The sequence below is a fragment of the Corvus cornix genome, chromosome 3, assembly GCF_000738735.6.
Source record: "Corvus cornix cornix isolate S_Up_H32 chromosome 3, ASM73873v5, whole genome shotgun sequence".
NCBI lineage: Eukaryota > Metazoa > Chordata > Aves > Passeriformes > Corvidae > Corvus > Corvus cornix.
The window spans coordinates 58949111-58965004 of record NC_047056.1 but is presented as its reverse complement, the minus strand read 5'-3'; the positions used below and the strand labels follow the sequence as shown (position 1 = coordinate 58965004).

General features: G+C 38.3%; 2 protein-coding genes across 3 annotated transcripts; both read right to left on the bottom strand.

Moving 5' to 3' along the window:
* Window positions 1–904: 904 nt before the first annotated feature.
* On the bottom strand, window positions 905–1940 carry TAAR2 (trace amine associated receptor 2). Its single transcript, XM_010406915.1, is given in 2 exon segments — window positions 905–1358; window positions 1360–1940. Coding segments are annotated over 2 exon segments (1035 nt in total).
* Window positions 1941–1972: 32 nt separating this feature from the next.
* LOC104690586 (trace amine-associated receptor 1) lies at window positions 1973–15676 on the bottom strand. Of its 2 annotated transcripts, XM_019290477.3 has the most exons (3): window positions 15388–15676; window positions 11497–11624; window positions 1973–9365 (listed from the first exon to the last, which is right to left on the bottom strand). In XM_019290477.3, exon 3 carries the CDS (start codon window positions 9328–9330, stop codon window positions 8260–8262), a length of 1071 nt encoding a protein of 356 aa, XP_019146022.1. In that variant the 5' UTR covers window positions 9331–9365; window positions 11497–11624; window positions 15388–15676; the 3' UTR covers window positions 1973–8259. The 2 variants fall into 2 exon arrangements, with proteins under 2 accessions (XP_019146022.1, XP_019146036.1); XM_019290491.3 differs by lacking the exon at window positions 11497–11624.
* Between the last annotated feature and the right edge of the window lie 218 nt (window positions 15677–15894).

The window sequence follows — 15894 nt, the reverse complement described above, 5'->3', positions numbered from 1 at the left end:
ACATGGATGGCTTTTTGGTACTCACTCTTTAATAAGAGTAGAGTATACACTGTATGCATAGAGAAAAAGGTAAGTTAGAGGTACAACTCGCAATAAAAATGTTGTCATGGCTGTATTCAGTAAAGGAAACTCAATTAAGCTTATTTTAAACGTGTAACTGATGTGAATGTTGACAGTACCTCTTTCTTCTGACTTCAGAGGGAGCTCAGCATGGCAAGGAGCTAAATTAGAGGTCCCAGTTCAGTGTGAAGGTGTGGTGAGCTCTCACCAAGCATATTTTATAACATCTGGAGCCTGACATCTAAACAAAGACAAGCACGGAGCTGAGTGTGAGCCATGCTCTGGTTCCTGAGTACTCCTTCCCAAGTATGAAGCACATGGAAGATAAAGGGTGAAAATCTGATTCAGGGTTTTCAGGGGAAAAGATCAACTTCAAGCCAAAATAACTCTCCCATTCGATTTGCTTGGGAACAGCAGGAGACTATACATCTGCTAATGCCCCCTTCATAAAAGGGTGACAAATACTCACTATGTGTGCCTGGGATATGTTCAGTTTAGGGTTATTAAGAGTGAACCCTAAGAAAGATTAGCTGTATAACTACAAGATTAGGTGAAATATTGAGTTTATGGGCTGTATGTAAATATTTCTGAAATTAAAAAGAAAAACTAATGCATTAAGAGATTCTAGAAGGACTTACATTTCTGAAACACTATCAAGGCATCAAGAGTGAAAACAAGTGATAAATAAAGATCATATGAGTCTAATTTATTAAAGAATTATTAGATGAGATAATTCTACAGGACTGACTCATAAAATCCATATTGCACTCATACGGAAACATGACTATTCAGTAATTGACTGTTTCTTCTTCATTTCTGGAGCTACTCTCACTAGTAGAATCTATTACTGTGACTGATCTTCAGATAAAATTTTTATTGTAGGAAAATGTGGATTAAATATTTTGCCTCTTAAGATATATTTAAGTGTTTTCTGAAACCACTGATAGAAAAATCCATGTAGTAATGGATTGCAGAAAGAATTTAGATACCCAAGCCAGTTTAGAGAATCAAACAGATGTAAAGGAGTAGAAAAAATTAAAAATGGATCAATTAAGATTGCAAAAAACTAGAGAAACCAACATATTAAGAAACCCAACATAACAATAGTCAAAGTCTTAACAGCTTTCCCGTCTTTATTCTTAGAAAGCTCATATTTCTTATTATTTTTTGAGAGCCTGTGTTCCAGGTTCAACTCTGATGTGTGCCTTTGGGAGACTGTAAAAATTTTAACATAAATCCCTATCATAATGCAAGCAGGAGCAAATAAACCAACTATAAACAAAAAAGCCCCCCAGTTAGTTGAACACAATCAGGCACAAGCCCGAGCATTTAATCAGCAATTCATAACCCTCAATTCCAGAAGCGTGAGCTTCTGAGAAAACCACACCAAAAGCAAAAGCAGCGGGCACTGGCCAGCACACGGCTACAATTTGCCTTAAGGCCATGGGAGTCATGGTGCTGGAGTCATGCAGAGGGTGGCACATTGCGTAAAACCAATCCACACCAATTCAACAAAGATGCAAAATGGAAGCTAAACTGAGCCTCGGGTCAAAACTGTAATGAACCCTGCAGAATATAATCCCAAAATCCCAGCAGTTCTCTACAGACCTCACCATACTGTAGGGCATAATGGCAAAGCCCAGTAGGAAATCTGTGACAGCCATGGATAAGATGAGGAAATTGGTTGGAGAATGAAGCTGCTTGAAATATGAAATGGAAATTATTATGGCCAGATTCCCAAAGATGGTGAAAATGAAGACTGCTGTTATGAATAGATACATTACCCCTCGTACTCCCACTGACCTACAGTTCTCAGGACAGGATCTGATTCCAAACTCAGAGCAATCAGTCAAATCCTTTGAGATATTTGGAGAAATCATAATCAATCCTTTATTAGATTTTTCTTTTGGAAGTGCAGTTCCATTCAGCAGATTTAATTTTCATAAGTTTCCAAAATATTCCAAATCCTAACACGAGAATACAAGATAAGGGAAGTCAAGCGCATGAATTTTATTACTAAATGAAATGCAGTAATTCAGAGGAAAATTTTCTCTTGGCTTAAATAGGGACCAACTACAACTAATTATTCTTCTAAAATGGTACCTGAAATTTAGTAACTGGAAGCTATTATAAAACTAATTGCAAATAATACTTAAAACAAAGCAGTTGAAAGTTGAAAGAGTTAAGTTGAAAACTTAATTACCTCTTAAATTAACTAAGCCATATGATAATATACATTTTAATTTGTATCTGGAGAATTTTGTAAAATATGGTTCTTGTATTTTGTATGCATCATAATAATAGTAAATTTAAAGTGATAGAAGAAAAACATACATAGAAAAAGAAACCCCTTAAGTGACTTCGGTCTGTAAATACTACACAGGATTTCTGTGTGTCTTAGAATACTGATTTTTTTCCACAGGAGAAATGTTATGCAAGGTGGTATACCTCAGCTTTCTTGAGATTTCAGTTAACGAGCTACTCACCTAGATGCTCATCTTAAGGGTCAAAAATCAGTTGCCAAACACCCACTTACCAAATTATTTATGCTGCTAAACTCACCTGCTGTGCACTACAAAGTACCAGCAATGAAGGCATTTGATGGAAATCAGTTGTAAAATTGGTATGATAACCAATATTCTTTTCTGTCCCTACATATACACTTGTTTTCTATCATTATAATCCCACTGACTAAAAGGGTGTGGAGACAGGTTGAGGTTTATCTCCTGTAATAGACTGTGGTCCGGCTGCAGAAATTATAAAGGAATACACTAGTGAATAATTTCAAGGGGCAAAAAATTCCTTTCATTTTTTCTGGGAAGAACTGGACCCATTTCTTCCACCTCTTTTCCTGATAACTTGTTTTGGACAAAGAGCAAATTTAGAAGCAGAAAGAAATACTCTTCTCCACAGAAGTTTGACCACTTAAAAGGAACATAGGATGCAGCTCAGACCACTGATCTTTTTTTCCAATAGGTATCACCCTGGAAGGAAGAAAATACAGAAATTGTGCATCAAAAGATTAAAAACAGATATGGGCAGCCAGTTTTATAGGCTAATCCTCCCTGCATCTCTTAATAATACCATAAATAAATTCTTTAAGTAGATATTTTTCTGATCTGCTATTGTACTGCAAAACTGCAATGTGGATAACAGGCAGATCCCCTCAATAATCTGGCTCAGATTAATGAAAGATGGGGATTTATTTTTCTTTTATGACATTACATTTAATTCCCAGTAGATTTTGACTTAAACATATGTATGCAATTTAAGGATTTACACCAACAGGAGATAAAGAAAGCCAACTGTCTGTGTTCCCAACACCATTATTTTTGTTTGCTGTATTAATTCCTTTACCCTCATGTATAGGGGAGCTCTTTTGGTGACTTAAGGTAGACACAAGTCATATTTTGCCTCATTATTTCCATGGTGGGCTTAAATACTGATTGAAGAGAACTATTGGATTATTTTTTACTAAGTACTTTTATTTCTCTGGGCTACTTTCAGTAAAACAACAGTAGCAAAAGACAAGCTCAAGTTTTCTCAAAGATTTGTTTTCTCCTCTTGTAACTAAGGAAGTCCAAAGGGTATGGCATGCACTCTATTTTCAGCGATCCCTCTCTAACTGATAGCTTTTAGTCCGTGTGCTATGAGCACCCAGTGTTGAAGGAAATTGACTTTTCCTATACCTATGGGAAATAAGAAGTCGAGACATCTAGGAGCATGCTGTGGAGTTCCCGTTGTCTAAGTTACGTGTGGATCCAGTCTCTTAAGAAATTAATTTGTTTTACAAAGGCTGTTGCACAATCATTTCATAGAAACATTTTCAATTACCCATGGAGCTAGGATTTAAAGTGGCAGCATGAAGGTGAAAAGATCTTATTAAAAAACCTACAAAGTAGGGAATTAAATGCAACTGGTTATGCAAGACCATGTAACATTATGCAAGACTCAGTAAATATTATGGGAATTGAATTTCACAGAATCACAAAGTCACAGAATTGTTGAGGTTGAAAGGGTATGTCCTGCCCCATCATCCAGATTATTAATGAAGATGTTGAACAGGACTGGACCTAGCATTAACCCTTAGGGTATATCACCAGTTGCTGGCCTTCAATCAGACTTCATGACAATGATCAGCACCCTCTGGACCTGGCCAGTTTTCAATCCACTTCACTGTCTTCTCATCTAGCCCATACTTCATTACTTTCTTTCTGAAAATCTTATGAGAGAAAGTGTTGAAAGCCCTCCTGAAGACTAGGTAGATAATAAGAACTGCTCTTCCTTTGTCTACCACGCCAGTCATTTCATCACAGAAGTTAATAAACTTTAGTCTATGTCTAATGAAAAGAGATTAGTCAAAAAGTGCTTACAAGTAGACAGTCTTTTTCTGAATTAAGTCTTTAAGTGCAGTGTGTGGAAGTAGCATCGTAGGTAATGAAGATGACCAGAAAATCTGCAGAAGTAGAAGAATTTTGTAGAACACTCTGTCTTATGTTTGACTGCATCCAGTATTTTCTCCCTTGTTGAATGGATATTAATGCATTGTAGAGGACAGAGAGTGCACAGTGTGCACTGCCTGAATGAGTTAATGATCTAAGAAAATCCACACATTTTTCAATATTTACACATCTTGACAGCTCAGTTTTTCTGTTTGGACACTACACTAATGTATTTTTTTATCTAGGAGTTTGAAATACTCCATTTTGGAGTGACACTCTCCTTTGTGAGGTTTCCAGAAGGGTCCTGCTTGGACAGTTGGTGCGCTTCTTTTCCCATCCTCTTGCCTCTGGTATCGGAGAGACCATGAGATTTGGACACAGGTGGCACCACCATGCATGAGGCACTACACCAAAACATCAGGCACTAAGGCAGGATACAGGCAGCAGTTCAGGACTCTGGAACTTGCTGTCAGTTTTGTACAAAGTGTGAAGGTGACATTGCAAATGGTCCTCACTGGTGACAAAAGGAACAGACATAAGTTTACTGGTGAAACAGAGCCTTTCATCATACTGGAGAAATTGCTTTGCACAAGTTTTCAGGGAAGTTAAAACATCTGAAATTACCCACAGGGGAATAATTTGTTTTGCAAAACGTAGCCATGTGGAAAGTGTTTAACAAGGTCACTAATTAAACGTGTTGATAAGGAATTTGACAATACCCTTTGCATTTCATTTGCATTATGATACTTTGAGCTTTCAGTGAGGTATATTCTGCTCCACCAGACCTAACTCATAAACTGATTGGACAAAAGCATGAGGCATTTTTCTTATGCTTTCCTAATTTACCCATGTCTTGGGTTCAAATAGAGTCCCTGTGGCCTCATTAACACATCTCATTTGCACATCACCCTCCCACTGAGAAATAGCTTTTCACCATCTGTGATTAGAGCTAATGAGAGAAAGTAACCTGGGACTTCATTACAGCCACTGTGCTAGAGAAGGTTCTCTGTAAATAGAAGGCAAGGAGGCTCTTTGGGAAAGTGCCACCTTTAGGTAATAGGACACCAGAGGAAAAGTTATTTCTGAAACTTTCCGAGTTGGGCCATGCACAAAGCTGGCTTATATTTTAGTTTATTAAGAACAAGGAGGGTGACCTTCTGGGTGTGGGTGAATGTCACCAGCAATGTGTGTGTGGAAACTCCTTCTTAATTCTGCAGAGAATAAATATTGCTGACACCTTGCCTAGACTGGTTTGCCCAGAGAGTTGTTGATCTGTACACTGAAATTTTTTTACTATTTCTATTAACACTAAATAGATTATGGTGATCTCATGCAGCTACAATGTTTGGATGCCCTCTCTACTGGTTTTGGTTTGGATAGGGTTAATTTTCTTTGTAGTAGTTTGTGTGGTGTTATGTTTTGGATTAGTGATGAAAACAATGTTGATAACGCATACACAACCCCCATTTAAGAAAGACTGAGCTGTGCTTACACAGTATTGAGGCCTTCTCTTTGAGTAGCCTGGGGGTGTGCAAGAGTTTGGGAGGGGACATCTGACCCCAGCTGACCAGAGAGATACTCCACACCATAAAATGTTGTGCTCAGCAGTAAAAACCTTACCGGAAGAAGGAGGAACTGGAGAATTGGAAGTTACAGTGTTTGTTTTTCCAAATAACCATTACACATGGTGGAGCCCAGCTTTCCTTGAAATGGCTGAAGATCTGCTTTGCAGACCGGAAGAAGTGATGAATTCTTTAATTTGCTTTACTTGCATGCATGGCTTCTGGCCTACCTATTAGAATGTCTTTATTCACAATTTTTCTCACTTCAGGAATCGGGCTCTGGTTTCTATGGGTTTATAAAAATTAGCTTTGCAGTAGGGTCTAGGCACTGTCTGCAGGGACATGCTCTGTTTGAACTGCAGTCTGTCCTGCAAGCAAGTTGGAATCCTACTAATTTAGAAACTCCTCCTACAAACAGAAAACAATGCCTGAGAGATGCCAGAACAAGTTATGAAAAGAAAATTACCAAATGTAGACTCTGGTAGAGCTGGAATTGTCTGGAAACACAGTAATGTTTCCAGATTTTCAGGGAGATAGACAGGGATATAAGGAATGAGGGAAAAGAAACAACTTCATTGACTTCCTGAAGGGACTACGTTAATATGTGCTGACCTTACTAAATATACTTTAAATGCCTTAGATGGGCATCATTTGTCATAGAGGATCTATCTTTCCTTCAATCTAAAATACGACCAGACGAAAAGAGGTATCACCTGGCAGCGCTTCTGAAATTGTTACTTCAAGTGAGATCAAAGTGTCTAAGTGATCATGCATTTTATTTCAGAAAGTAACACTGAGCATGAGAATATTACCTACATCAGGGCCAGACTCACTGGAGATGAAGGAAGAAAATTATGTACCAGATACATACCCATTATGTATCAGAAAGAGATTTTTTAAATTTTTATCTTGCTTTATTTTTGTAAGATTAAGTATTAAAGTAGTCATATTGTCATTAGCAAAGATCCACAGTAGAAGTGCTGATGTGTAGGTTTCATTGCTCCTTTTCACGTCATTTTTAGGACTGCAAACTTTACAAGATGGCAATGAAACAGTAAAAGAGACAATTTCAGATCCTGATACTTTGCCCTGCTGAAATGTATCATCATTCAACTTTTAAGCTTTTTGGCACAGAGTGCTTCAGTGCTCTACAAAGTACAGAAAACAAAGACAAGACACACATATGATGCACTTTTACAAGCAACACGAATGGAGGATATGCTGCTGAATATAGCTCTTACTTCAGTACAGAGCCAAAAATTTCTTTCCATGGTCTCTTCTGAGAAACTAATAATTTCCCACCCACTCCCAGTACTGTTCCTTCATAATGCAGCTGAGTTCAACCACAGGATTTCTTCACAATTATCTATATGCTTTCCTTGAAAGCTGTCACAGCATTGCCATGAGACAAAATAACGGTATGTCCAAGCAAAAAAAAAGTTCTCTAAGACGCAAAGTAGCAAATAATGTTTTGCATCTAAACATTCATTAGATAGACGTAATTTTCTGGCATTCTCAGGTGCAATGCAGCTTTTTTGCAATTGCTTTTCACTTCATATTTTTTCTTGTCTTTGATCTCATTAAACATGCTTTTGATCTCACCAAGCAGCAAAGCCTTTAAGTGACAAATTTGTAAGTGACAAGTACTAGTTGAAATGGAAACAGAAAGAGCAGCACAACTTTTCTCTGCCTCACCTTCCCTCCATGGAAGCTCATAGGGCTGGTTATTGGCCTGTTTTGAGCTCTGCACACATATGGAAGGGGAAGGACAAAACTTAGAGAGCTTTGGGTTATTAGTCAAAGATGCCAAGAAATTCAAAGGAAAATGTTTTTCTGCTCTTTCTAAAGGAGAACACAAATGAACACAAATACTGTGATATAAACACACCTTGTTCAAGAAATTAATCTGTTGTGTCAGAACAGGTTTTTAATTATGAAGATCAGCGATATAAACTACTGTAAGTTTTTTAAATGGAGGTCTTGCTCTTCTGTGCATTGCAAATAAATAGATATAATCAAAACACCACATGCAAAACCCAGTCTGGAATGAAAGAATATGTAAAGCACAATGGTTGTTTATCTGCTTGAACTACATTTGGTAAATAGGCAAACAAATAGGTGTTTCCTTCCTCCACAGCTCTTATGTCTGGCAGTTGAGCCTCCAGAAAGTGATGAATCCAACCATTTAAAGCATGTTAGTCTGAAAACAAATGAGTCCTGGAAGAGTCCTGTTGAAAAACTTTTCCAAACAGAATAATCTTCAATGCCCTGCGAAACCACATGTAAAAAAATGCATAAACAATTGGGTTAAGTGTAGAATTTAAATAGCCAAACCAAACCAAAGCATCAATGAGAACAGGAGGTATCACATAATTCATAAGTGGATTGGTAGCTGTAAAGAAGAAGAATGGAGTCCAGCAGATGAGAAACGCTCCCATTATTATGCCTAATGTCTTAGCAGCTTTCCTTTCTCTGCAGAATGAAGTGTGGTGCTTCATTTCAAATTGCATCTTTTTTTTGCTAATTGCATCAATGGATCTTGCCTGCTTCTTGGCTACAGAGTATATTTTCCTATATATATACAGCATAACAAATCCAGGGATGTAAAAAGACACTACAGAGGCCACAATACCTGAAGTTTCACTAAAAATGAGAAAGCATCCTCCTGCACAATGGACATGGTTATAAATCTTTTCTGCGCCTCTCAAGTTAAGGTCTAGAAAGATCATCCCAAAAGCAAAAGCAGCAGGGATCATCCAGCTTATGAACACCATGACCACGATGACAAAAGTATTTATCTTTGATTTGTATCTTAAAGGGTCACACACAGCATAGTAACGGTCAATGGATATGAAGGAAAGATGGAAGATAGAAGCTGTGCTCAGCATAATGTCCGTGCTCGTGTGGATCTTGCAGAAGAACTCCCCAAAATACCAGCAGTGCTCAACAGAGCGCACCATACTGCAAGGCATGACGAAGAATCCCAGCAGGAAGTCTACGGTAGCCATTGAAAGTATCAGGAAATTCGTAGGTGTGTGGAGCTGCTTGAAATGTGATATTGAGATGATAACTGTCAAATTTCCAACCACTGTGGCCAGAATAATGCAAACCATGAAGATGTACATGGAAATACGGACACTGTTTGACCAGCTGCTCCTTATGCAAGAGCTATTTACGGATTCACAGCACAGTTGCATCCTTACTGGGGTCCCAAATCCACATAGGTATGCAGCACAGGTACTGTTTTTCCTAATTCTGAGGTACATTTACAATGGGTTTTCCATTTTCTAGATGGGAAGAGCTGCAGAGAGGAAAATGAAAGGGCACTGTAAACACCTTCATTTAGTTGGATGCATAGGAAATTCACATTTCATTATTTATGAAGGATGAAACCATTTTATAATTACATTTAGTAGAATGACATTTTCATCATCTGACTTCCCTAGAAATGGGAATCTCCTTTGATGAAATAAACTGTTTAACGGGGTGTCCTCACATCAGGACAGCAGTGAATCTTAGAGGCCTGCACTGGGCAATGCCTTGTCCAGTGGACAGAGGAGAAGCCCTTTTCAATATTTCCTCTTTCTGCTTTCAGTCCTGGTCTTCTTCATCAATATTGGCTGGAATCCTGTATCTCATGTTGCACTTGAAAATCAGTCATTTTAAATTCTGAAGCTCCCTCAACTTATTTTTTTTTTTTTGATACGTGAGTCTAAAACCTACAAGTCTAAAACAGAAGGCTAAAGCTGAGGAATCCATGCTCGACCTCTCCTCCAGCCCTGTCCTGATAGTGATGACCGAGCAGTTCCAGTTTTACTGGAAAATCTTTGCAGACTCTAGCTGTAAATAGAGATGTAAGGAAAAGATCTAAGAGGAGAAAAAAAATTTCTGCTCTTTTGCTGACAAAATAAAGTGGAAGAATCTGAATAATCCGAAACATTATCTGCTGTATAAGCAAATTTTTTTTTCAGTACTAGTAGTTTAGCATTGCTATGAGTATTGATTATATTAATCTGTTTTTAGATAAGGCACAAACATGGAGAGAAACATTTTCAGAACTTAGGTTTAGGTTGCATCTAAGGCCACAAATATCACTGTCCTCTTGTGGAAGAAGTAGCGTGTCCCTTTTGCAAGTTGCTCTTTTTATGAAAAGTTTTAATGAAAGCAAGCAATGGAAAGCAATATTTATTTTTGAAAAATCTCTTTTCCTTTAAATAACAGAAAGATAGTGTTATTGTGAAAAATAATGATGATTTGCATATGCTATTCGGTAGTACTATCATTATGGTTTAAAATGGTTGTCAAAAAAATATAGACATGGCAATTCAGCCAGTACTGATTTAAGCCATTTGCTTTGGGATTTAGTTGCCTCTGGTTATTCTGGATAGAATACAATAAAAAGAAATAATTTCTTTCCCATATGAAACCAAGTGTTATTACAAACACACCATGGCACTGGAAGCTAAATGAACGTAGATGATAAAAACTGCAGCTTGCAAAACCCTGACAGCTACAACCAGCACCCTGGGTTATGCAGAGGGATTTTGCAAGTGGGGCCAGGCAGTGGCACCCGAGTGCCAGGGACAAGGTGCACCCAAAGGCACTCTCAGCAGTAAGGGACATAGGGAGTCTACTTACGTACTGTTTGGGGTGCTTTTTGCTTCCCCTTTTTTTTTTTCTGCCTACTAATATTTAACACCATCTCTGCTCTTTTCACCTCATTTTAATTATCACTTCATATATCTTTTCCTTCAATTTTTGTCAGTCTCTTCAGGTTTCTTTTCCTGCCTGTCATTCCTTCTTTCAGCACATTTACACCTAAGGCAGAGAAAGCACAGCCAGATGAATATTAATTAACTCAAATTTTCAATTTTCACAGTAGAAAGAATTAAACACCAATTTAAATGTGTATTCTGGGCATCATTATAAAGGTTTTAATCCCATTCAGGTTGTAAATGTGTCACATCTTGAATTTTGTTCGTATAAAAATATAAATAAATTAAACAATTGTGGTAAAGCAGTCTATAAAGCCAATAAAAATGAATTAACATCCTATCTCTAGTTTTCCTTAAGATTTAAAAGATTAATAACTTCTCTGTTGTTTTCTGATAGATAAACTGCTTAGCCTAAAGAAACATGATCTCCTCTGAAAACAGGTTTTCTTAAAAAAACCCAAAAATTCAGGATTTTTTTTTTGTAATAAAAGTAAGTAAGAAACTCCAACCAAAGGATGGAGCACACTGAGATCAAGTGTGTGGCATTGCATTACAGGGAAATAAATACGTCAAAACACGTGGCAAAAAGTGAGCTGAACTCTGAAGAAGTTTTCAAGATGAAAGCAGAATGCTTCCCTTCCATAAATAATTACAAAGGTTAAAATGTAATAAAATGGAAATATGAAGAAGCATACTCTTAAAAACCTGTTCTCCTACCGTTGTCCCTTCACGCTGTGTAGAAGTCTGCTCTTGACACTCATTTGTTTTCTGCTGGTTGAGTGGCACTTCTTCCTTTTAAAGATCATCTCAAAAAGCATCTGAGCCTCTTCACCACCATTACAGTTCTGGGTAACACAAATTTTGAGAGAACAGGCTTTTAATCCACAGCTGGAGCAGCCTCCAGAAACCCCCACGTATTACTGGGGGATGTTGGTGTGCTGAATAGCATTCTTGGCTGTTTGATTCAGTATCAGCTGTTGATGTGAATTTTAGCTCACACTGTTTATTTTGTCACCTACGTAGAGAACAAAATCATGGCTGTAGCACTCATACTTGTTTAATGGGCCTTATTTATAGGTAAATTGAATTAATGTGAAGTATGTTTACTTGTTTGATTAAATGTTACAGTCATATTGTGAGCAGCCCAGTATTATCTAAGCAAAGAACAAAAGACACCCTGCAGTCTACCTCCTGTAAGCCTTCAAAACATGGCAAAATACATAAGTATAGGTTGGTTACAGCAGCATGTATGATTTCCTTGGAAAGGTGTACTGTGAACAGAGTGACACAATGTGTCTTTACGAGACTAGTTATGATTGCTGAACAAACAGGTTTAATCTAACAGCCTCACCAGTTAACAGCTATTTGCAAGATATAGCTACTGAATAATTGTTCTAAGTAAACACCTATTATTGGCTGTACCAGAGTCACAGATGAGGAAGATCAATTTTTTACTCCACTAGGGACCATGCAGCCTTTGAAAACAGTGATACTGCTGAATGTAAAAGACTGGTATTGTGGTTACTATCAGCTAAACCCCAGTTAAGCTGGGTGCCTCAGGGGCATATGCAACAAGGTGGGTTAAGATACTACTTCTTGCAAACTGTTCTGATGACCTGGGTTAGCTACTTTATTATGTTATGTGCACAAAAATCAAAATGAATGCATACAATTCAGTTCTTTTCTTTTTCTTGAGGCTACACTCATAGACAGATGGGGGTCTGTGTTGCACTAAAAGGTTCTCCTTGCTGTAGCAAGAGAGTTTGATGACTAAAAAATGTGCAGAAACAATGATCAGGCTGAATGGAAACCACTGGAGAGAGTTGAGAGGATATGTTGAGAAGTGAGGTTCGATTGCTCAGATTTGGGGAAATGTGAAAAAGACATATTTAGGTACCCAAATACTGGTCTGTGAAGGAGTCCTTCACCCTTCTGAGATGTTGTGTTCTTCCTTGGAGCCAGGCACTTCTCTTTGAGGAGTGAAGGTTTAACCCTTGGTAATTACTCTCTTGGCACATATACATTTTATATGAAGTTAAAATTTAGGGGAACAAAGCTGTGTTACCTTACTCTGTACAGCTCATTGTTACAAAGAAGTCTGGCAGCGACCTCATTATGAGCACTCAGTCCAAGGCCATCCATGCATGCACACACTGCTCTCCCACCATGCTCCATGCTCTCTCCCTCGAGTAACACAGTGACCAAAACTCAAGGGGATGATCTGGAAAGGCAGCTCTGCTTCAAGTGTTGTTCCAGAGGCAGCTCCCTGGCAGCAACGTGAAAACCTCTTGGGGAACCGCTGGGGCTGGGGAGCCTTCCCCTGCCCTGAGCAGGTCTGCCCTGCTGTAGAGGGGCAGGCAGCAGCCAGCTGTGTAGTGTGGGTTTTGCTTTCCTTCCTCTTGTGCCCAGGCTGTGCATCTGGTCAGGAACCGTTTCCTTCCAGCTGCCGGCTTGCAATAAAATTGTACTGCAAGACCCACACACATTGGAAAGGAGTGAATCACAGATGTAGGGGAAGCTGTGAGCATGGGGAGGGTGGTATTTAATGGTGTGTTTGCTGAGAAGAAAGTAAAGCAGGAGGTTTTGAGATATCAAGATAATTAAGTAATTAAGCAGGCCAAATTGTCAACTAATTTAGAGCAAGAAGGAACACTTTTTTAACAAGCTTTCACTGTGTTGGTGCAGACACTTCAAACAGGCATTTTCTTGTGCCTTAATGCTCATGTGGATCATGAAAATATTCTCAGACTTGCTACTTATAATATCAAAGAGAAATATGTCAAACTCTATTTTTGTGAGAACTCAAAGCACACTGTCAGTGTTTAACAGTCTTTTGAGTCTGTAGTATAGTAAAACAAAGTAAAACAAAAATTCAAAGCAAAAACCTTTCTATAAAATTACTGCTGTGGTTTTTTTTTCTGAAAAAATTTTTATTTCTGCAGTAAGTAGTTTTCAGGTTTTGGAAAACCAAGAAAGAGAGCTGTCACAGTGTCTAGAATACTTTGGGTCACCTACTCTCCTTGTTTGTCTTTAAAACATAAAGTAAATAAAATGGAAAACAGCAGAAGGGAATGGAAATAGCCCTTTTGTCAGACATCAAACCTATTTGAAAAATGTGTTGAAAAGTTACTCTGTCCTTCTTACACAGGATTGTGGAAGGGACGCTGGAAATTGGAAGCAACAGAAAAGGACTCGAGAATGAGAACTGTTACTATGAAAAAAAAATGTCAGGACAGCACTGATTTCTACCATGGTTCTTTTAGCTTGCTTTTCTATGGGTACAGTTTGGTCATTCAGCAGAAAGTTTCTCATTTTCACACAGTTCATTTTAAAAACTGTTTCTGTGTGAGGGGAACCATGGATTTATAAGTACTGGAGGCTGCATGGTGACCCCATGGCTGGAGAGGAATTTTGAAAGTGTCTAACTCCACTTATCATTTATGCAGTTCTCAGGAAAAAAAAACCCACAATATTACAAAAAAAACTAACTTCTTAAGTTTCCATTCATATGTTTGACATGTAGGGGGAAATGCCCAAATTCCCAATAAGCTATTAGTACAAAATAATTATTTCTTTGTAGGAGAAAATCAAGAAGAACAAGATCTGGCAACTACTAATCTCAATGCTATTTCTGCAATTCCACCAGTGCAATTCCACTGAAGACAGTCTGAAATTAGCCCAGATTTTTACCAGAGGAATTTAGAGAATATATGAGATAATTGAGCTCTAGATCTTTTCCCATGGTTTCTATTCCTAGTTTTTAGTGGAAAACATCTCTTTTCCTTGCCAAGTAAAACCAGCTGTTTATACAGAGTAATGCAATGTCTGAGTGCTTTCTACAAGTATAGTGCTTAGGATAAACACATATAAATCCAAACCCCAATGTAAATTCAAATCTCGGAGATGCACAGAGGAGTAAGAGATTCCACAGCAAAGCAAAACACATCCATCCAAAGCTGAGAAACTCTCTCTGTACAGGGTGGGGAGATTCTACATATTTGGTAGCCTTGCTGAGGAGTGCCATAACATGGTCCATTGCCTTCACTCAGTAGCAAAAGCTTCTCCCGAGGGCAGGAGCAGTCCCTTGCCTCTCGCTCCAGCAGGGTGAGTAAATCCTTGTGGCTGCTGAGCAGAGGCACGGGCACAGCAGGGCAGGTGCCTTGTGCCTTTCCAGTGCTTCTCTGCACCCACCAATCCAACAGGAATTAATTTAGGACTGTAACTGCTTCGTTGATATTTGCTGGCATCTGATCAACACCTCCAAAAAGAAGGCAAACACAGAGGAGGGAAGCACGAGTAGTAAAAAAGTACAATCCCATTCTGCATCCTTATAGCCATCTAATACTTTCACAGAAAGGAAAGAGCTTTACTCTGAATTCATAGCTGTGTGTGAAAAGAGCTTTGCCCCCTAGCTATGTTTCTCTTTCAGCTATTGGGAATGAATGGCTTTTAAAATCATACTTTAAATCATAGTTACTGCTGTTGGTGCTATTGCTGTTCACTACAGAAAGAACTGTGCAGAACAACAACTATTATCTTCAGTGCTAACCATAGGAGATTCATCTTTGAAAGAAAATAATATCCCAAACTAGCATATTAGCAGCTCACCAGATTCCAGACTGCATGACTTGGAGATGGTACGGCACAGGAGTCATTTCCTCATCACGAACCGGCGCAGGCTGCAGAGACAGCCCAGTACTGACTCATCCCACACCAATTCTCCCAACTAAGTGCCTGCATGCTTGGTCCGACTTGCTTACAGCCTGCTGGGAAAATCTCATCAACAGGATGACGTAAATCTTAAATATCCAGAAAAGATAAGCATGTAATAAATCTATTCTGACAAAAAGCACTAGCATATGCAAAGTAGAATCAATTTGAAGTAAGCTAAAGCCAGGCTTCTTTCATGAAAAGAAGCAAGCAAATGGAAGGAAATGTTTATTATGGTCAAGGTACCGATGGAGGTAATAGCACTGAACTGTTTTTAAGATTGCCTGATATTTCACTTCCTACTTTTAGTTTTGTGTAACCTTAACAAACTTTAACACTTTCAATTACCTTTAAAAATTTGTTTTGGATATTTTCTGAAAACTCTAAGAACAATACTTTGGCAGT

Bases quoted from the DNA above. Each gene is read 5' to 3' on its own strand.
- LOC104690586 (XM_019290477.3), bottom strand. From the start codon at position 9,330: ATGTACCTCAGAATTAGGAAAAACAGTACCTGTGCTGCATACCTATGT.